Source organism: Diabrotica undecimpunctata, chromosome 3 (genome assembly GCF_040954645.1).
Source record: "Diabrotica undecimpunctata isolate CICGRU chromosome 3, icDiaUnde3, whole genome shotgun sequence".
Lineage (NCBI taxonomy): Eukaryota > Metazoa > Arthropoda > Insecta > Coleoptera > Chrysomelidae > Diabrotica > Diabrotica undecimpunctata.
The window spans coordinates 167,319,371-167,325,370 of NC_092805.1; the positions used below are offsets into that span (position 1 = coordinate 167,319,371).

At 29.3% G+C, this 6,000-nt stretch overlaps 1 protein-coding gene across 1 annotated transcript; it reads left to right on the forward strand.

Annotated features, from left to right (window-relative positions):
* Positions 1-3,527: 3,527 nt before the first annotated feature.
* mad2 (mitotic arrest deficient 2) lies at positions 3,528-4,954 on the forward strand. Its single transcript, XM_072524993.1, has 3 exons — positions 3,528-3,891; positions 3,945-4,091; positions 4,262-4,954. Exons 1-3 carry the CDS (start codon positions 3,816-3,818, stop codon positions 4,654-4,656), a joined length of 618 nt encoding a protein of 205 aa, XP_072381094.1. The 5' UTR covers positions 3,528-3,815; the 3' UTR covers positions 4,657-4,954.
* Positions 4,955-6,000: the final 1,046 nt, after the last annotated feature.

Genomic DNA, 6,000 nt, shown 5'->3' on the forward strand with positions numbered 1-6,000 from the left:
CAAACAGCCAGCCCCCAATTCACCGTAGAAGAGCTCTTTAACATCAAACAACAAGAGGAAAGTAATTACGATGAAGGTACAGTCCATCTAATTTACATACCGTTGCACGTCATTATCGTTGACAGAGATCAAAGTTGACATAGTTGCCAAAGTATAAAAAAATCCTGAATCCATTTTAAATCAAATAGGTCACATAATTATTGCAAAAGTGGATTATACAACAAAACAAATTAATATTTAATGTAAGTCAATAGAAACAAAACAAGAGTTAAAAAATAATCTTGTTAACAACAATTTGAGTCGCTTGTATGTGTCATATAAAGATACAGCGTCAGTTACAGTGTATTCCGAACAAATGTTCTTCATAAAAACGCTTTATAATACATTTATACAAATTAAATAGAACATATTATTGTGTATTTCTTTAAGTTAACATTAATAGAAATCTTTAAATATTATTTCTACGCCTATATAATAAAATATGTCTAGTGGCTGTAATGCCACTGTACTCGGCAAAGTGATTCTAAAAAAGAACACACCTACCGCCTATATATTTCATGCTGGTATCATGTGACCTCAAGGGCTATGACGCGGATGACGTGTAACGGTAAGTAAATTAGATGAAGTATATATGACACATACCCAGATTACGCTTACTATGAACAAGAAAGCCAAGAATATGAGGAAGGAGATGTAAATTTTCAAAGATTTCAAGAAGAAAAAGAGGAAACCTACTAGAATTGCATTCCTATGCTGACAAAAGAAAGCTTCCATACATTACAATTACAACCTTCCAACATTTAGTGGGATGAAAATCCCACTAGATCTTTTCTTAATCCTGATATAGTCAATAAATTCTACAAAAATAATATTAAATATGAATCATTATATAAAAATTACCACTAATACGTTATGCAAGGAACACTATTCTTTATAAATACTAAAATAATTAACTAACAACGTGTAAATAGGTTTTTAAAAACTAAATAGGTTTATTATAGATATATTACTTGTAAATTGTAAATTTTATGACTTCGTACTTTCAAAACAAAAGATACAGTTATATCTACTATTCTGTAAGTTTCAGCATGGTCAGTTCAAAATTCAAACATTCTTATTAAATTTTGTTGTAATCTGATAAAGTGTTGTACAAAGTAATTGATATGGCAACCCTGTTAAAGTGACGTTTCGTTTGAAGCGTTTCCAAGGAGAAAGTAATGCCAGAGAAAAACCCAACACAGAGAAGCGACAGCTCTTTGAAGTTACGTGGCCAAGCCGCCAATGACAGCTAACAACCAGAAAATTAATAGTCAGTGGGCATATCACACAATATAAATTCTTCGAGCGTAGGCGCAAAATTTCGGGCCAATGTTTTTTAAATGCATTCATTTTTTCCGAATCCTGAAAAAACTAATAAGTATTTTTGAAAAATTTAAACGCAGAGTGAAAGACTACATTATTACTGAGGGCCGAAAGTCCCTGAAAACTTCTATAATATTTATTTTAATAAGTTACAGGGGTGAAAGAAAAAGAGAAAATTTAGTGTGATTTTTAATTTGAAATATCTCATTCAAAAAAACTGATTGAAAAAAAAAATGATTGCATTTAATTATCGTTATGAATCGTATTATATGAAAATATTGAAGGTACTGCGTCATGCGCCAATGTTTTTCTTCTATTTCCTTTTACAATAACATTATCTTCAAAATGCAGTTCACAAATCCTATAATTATTATAAAGTGAATCCATTTTGAATAACAAATCTTCTCGTCTGCAAGCTTCTATCCACACTTTGGCACTACAAATTTTTAACAGAACAAATTTTAAACAAAGAACTTTGTCTGTATTTATAAATAATACTTTATTACTTACAATTATAAGAGTATTAGCACTGTTATTCTATGGTATTAGTATATTCTAAGTATATTGTAAGTAATGAAATATTTAACTTTTGTCAATATCTAATCTTAATAAATTTTCAGTTTTCTCCTGATGAAGTCACAAAAGTGTCACTAAATATTGAGATATACAACAAATAAAGTTTTAATATTTTTTATTTGTAATTCCCATTTAAAACTCCTAAATATTTTATGTATTTCGATCCATATATTTGATCTTTTTTATTTATATTTAACGAATTAAAAATTGGCAGAAAACTTTTGTATATAGCAAAAAGTAGATGAGTACCTATTTAGTTTTTTCATAATTTAATGTAAGTTTGTTTATTTGCAACCATGTTTTTGCAATTTTGAAGTCTTGTTCTGTTGGAATTTTAAGATTTTCCCAATTATCGGTCTAATTATGTTTCCAACAATTTTTAGTTTGAGCATTTTAGTAATTTCTTTGTTTCGTTTAAGAGCGTAGACGCAAAATTTCAGGCCAATGCTTTTTAACATTTTTTTGGAATCCTGAGAAAACTAACAAATATTTTTGTAAAATTTAAACACAGAATGAAAGATTACATTATTACCGAGGGCCGAAAGTCCCTTAGAATAAACAAAAAGTTTTTTTGAATGAGATATTTAAAATTAAAAATCACACTAAATTTTCTCTTTTTTTTCACCCCTGTAACTTATTAAAATAAACATTATAAAAGTTTTCGGGGACTTTTGGCCCTCAGTAATAATGTGGTCTTTCATTCTGCTTTTAAATTTTTCAAAAATACTTATTAGTTTTTTCAGGATTCGAAAAAAATGAATACATTTAAAAAACATTTGCCCCAAATTTTGCGCCTACGCTCTTAAATCAAATATTCCCGTGTATAAAACCCTCTATATATTTTTATTTCTTAAAAATACTATATTCGTATTGTTATTGTCTTCGAGCGCGCCGACATTTGGCCACCATCTGTTGATTTTTTGACCTAGCCTTCGGAGACTTGCGTCTTTCAATAAAAGAAAAAGCACTGTCACCAAATTTAATGTTTTCAGTTTGAACTAGGTATCCCTTGGCAGACCAAAGTTTATTTTTTTATAGCTCGGACAGACACGTCGGCGTCGGCTTACTGTTCGAAAGTCAAACCAATACTATTATGTAATTAGTAATAACTAATAATAATTACAAAGCAATAGTAATTACCTGTTATTATTCTTAGGAAATCTAAATAAACTTATTCCTTTTCCTGTCACAGATGAACATCCGCGAATCGCACAAATATATCCAGCCATTTTAAATATAAATTAAACTTTTAACTATAAACTATAACTATAAACTTATATATTTAACTATAAACTATAACTATAACCTTTTAACTATAAATAAATTATATAAATGGTCAAATGCACTTGTTGCGTCGAGTATTTACCATAGACGCCTACGGACTATCGAATACAACCAGAATTAAAGAATAAGCACGTGTTTTTGACAGTAATACAACCAGAATCGGGCATGCGTATACAAAAATGGTACCCGCTTTTGGACCGCTGTGTCGCTTCTATGTGTCTCTGTTATTCTAGGGTAATGCATCATCTGGCAGTTGGCTATTAGGTGGCGCCACGCTCAGAATAATTAAATTGTTTTTTTAATTATTTGACCCTACAAACAACTACTTAATTTTATAATAATCTACAATCAACTTCCTATCTATCATATTAGTATTTATTTACTTTCATCAAAAATCTATAATGTTTTTACTACCAATTTTATGATTCTATTCATTTCGAGTCACAGTCCACTTTTTCATGTCAGCTGTCATTTAGTATTGATTTGATTTGATGTGTTGAGGAAAAACGGTAAAATTTTGAATTCTAAAAATTTGTTAATACCCTCTGGTTTTTTCATATTTTACATAATAAAAAGTCAAATAGAAACTAGAAATGACTGCTGCCGCGCAGAAAAGTAAATCTGCTATCACCGTAAAGGGATCAGCTGATATAGTCTGCGATTATCTAAGTAAGTAATTATTTCAGAAATTTTTAAGGTTATGTATAGTGGTTTTTTTGTAGATTATGGGATAAATTCTATTTTATTTCAACGAGGACTGTATCCACCCGAAAATTTTAAATCTGAAGAGAATTATGGACTTACTATTCTTATGTCCACTGACAACAAGATTAAGGAATTTTTGTCAACGACTTTGGATCAACTAAAAGGTAAGTCAGCATGAGGTTTTATTTAGTTATATCAGCGTTTTATTAGTGTAGTTTTATTTATAATTTCAATATAATATTTGTAAGATAAATACACTATTAGCTAATTAGAGTTTAACAGCAAACTTTGAAGTATTTATATGTTATTTAGCATATCAAAATGTTCATTTTAGGTTGGTTAGTAGATAGGACAGTCAACAAAATAGCACTAGTGGTAACAAATGTAAAAACACTAGATGTGATGGAGCGATGGGATTTTAAAGTTGAATATGAAGAAGACACTCTTACGAACCCAGATAAAATATCCGAAAAACCTCTAAAACAAATTAAAAATGAAATCCGTGATGTACTTAAACAAATAGCGTCTTCGGTGGCCTACTTACCTCTATTGGACTGTTTATGTAGCTTTGATATACAGGTCTACACTAAACCTGACGTGGAGTTACCAAAAGAATGGGCCGAAGCGGAGCCAGCTAATATTAAGAATGCACAAAGTGTTAAGATGAGATCGTTTTCTACGAATATTCACAAAATGGAAACCGTTGTTACTTATAAGAATGAAGATTGATGATTGTTAGAATTATTTAGTAAATGTGCCAATTTTCTTAGCTCTGGACTAAAGTGTTTTCTATTTAGTGATGTTCCGTAAACTATTTATTAAGCATTAAAAACATTTTTTAGAATATTATATTAATATTTTTGGTTATGATGTTTAAATAAACTTAAACCTTTGTGAATTTTACACATTGGAAGTTTTTATGATTTTTTTGAAACATTTCATCTGGAAACTGATTAAAACAAATTTATTTGAATTATTTTATTTACTTTTTTACTCATTATTAATTGTCTTATTAAAAATGTACTTCGAATAGTAAAATAAACTTTGTGTTTTAGTTTTTTTTTATTTCCAAATCACAAGTCACCTGCAAAATACATTTTTTAAATTAAAATATTTGGTTAAATAAAACTTAAAATGGGACAAATTCATTATCTTTCATAATTTACCATTAACTATCTTACTTGTAATAATATTTGGATATGCTGTTACACAATTTGCTACTAAAAAATTAAGAAATGGTATTTTCAGTCATTTTTTGAGATGTATTCTAGGCATTGATGACTTAAATATGTTCCTTTTACTGCAAGTGCACATTCTACAGTGAAATTTGCAAAACAATGATTTGATCAAATAATTTGGATTTTTCATAGCTTGTAACAGAATTGTTTCAGAACATTAATTTTTATCTATTTAAAATATATTAAATCTCTTACAAAAAGAAACAAACTGGTAGTAGATACATTATTTGGGAAAACATTGAAAAATTTTGGCAGTCTTCATAACTTTATGACAAATTAGGACTTGATAATCGTTCTCTCAAAAACTTTCAATTGCTCATCTTCTCTTGCTGTTACTGTAAATGTTTCTGCTGGATATACTACTATTGGTCTTATTGTCGTTTTGTAGATTTTCATTTTTGTGTATAGAACTCTTTATTTTCCCGCTTTATTTATTATCAGTTCTTTCTTATTGTTTCTTCTTTTTCTTACTTTCATGTATTTTGTTTTATTTTTATTTATTTCCAGTCCTTCGTTTTCTATTTCTTTGAAGATTATCTTTAATGCCTTTTTATCTGTTGCTTCTTGTTAAGGTGCCCTCTTCATTAATGAATGTTGGCTATAACTACAGCAAATTGCTCTGTATCTTGAGCTGTTCTTAGTATCGAATGTGTGTCTATGCCTGTCCTGTCTCTTACATTTTTCAGCCAGGAGCATTTTCTTCTTCCTTCCACTTTCCCCTCCATTATCAGTCGTAGGTAGTTGGAGTTTGAATTTAGGAGTTCTCTCTCAGTCCCCATTCTCTGTCCAAAAGATCTTCATCCTTCGAAAAACCCACATCTCAAAGACTTCTACA

What these genes read in the sequence shown, in the direction of transcription:
- mad2 (XM_072524993.1), top strand. Translation starts at nt 3,816, where the DNA reads ATGACTGCTGCCGCGCAGAAAAGTAAATCTGCTATCACCGTAAAGGGA. An exon ending in TATAGTCTGCGATTATCTAA is followed by an intron (nt 3,892 to 3,944) that starts GTAAGTAATTAT and finishes GTTTTTTTGTAG; the next exon opens with ATTATGGGATAAATTCTATT. An exon ending in GACTTTGGATCAACTAAAAG is followed by an intron (nt 4,092 to 4,261) that starts GTAAGTCAGCAT and finishes TGTTCATTTTAG; the next exon opens with GTTGGTTAGTAGATAGGACA.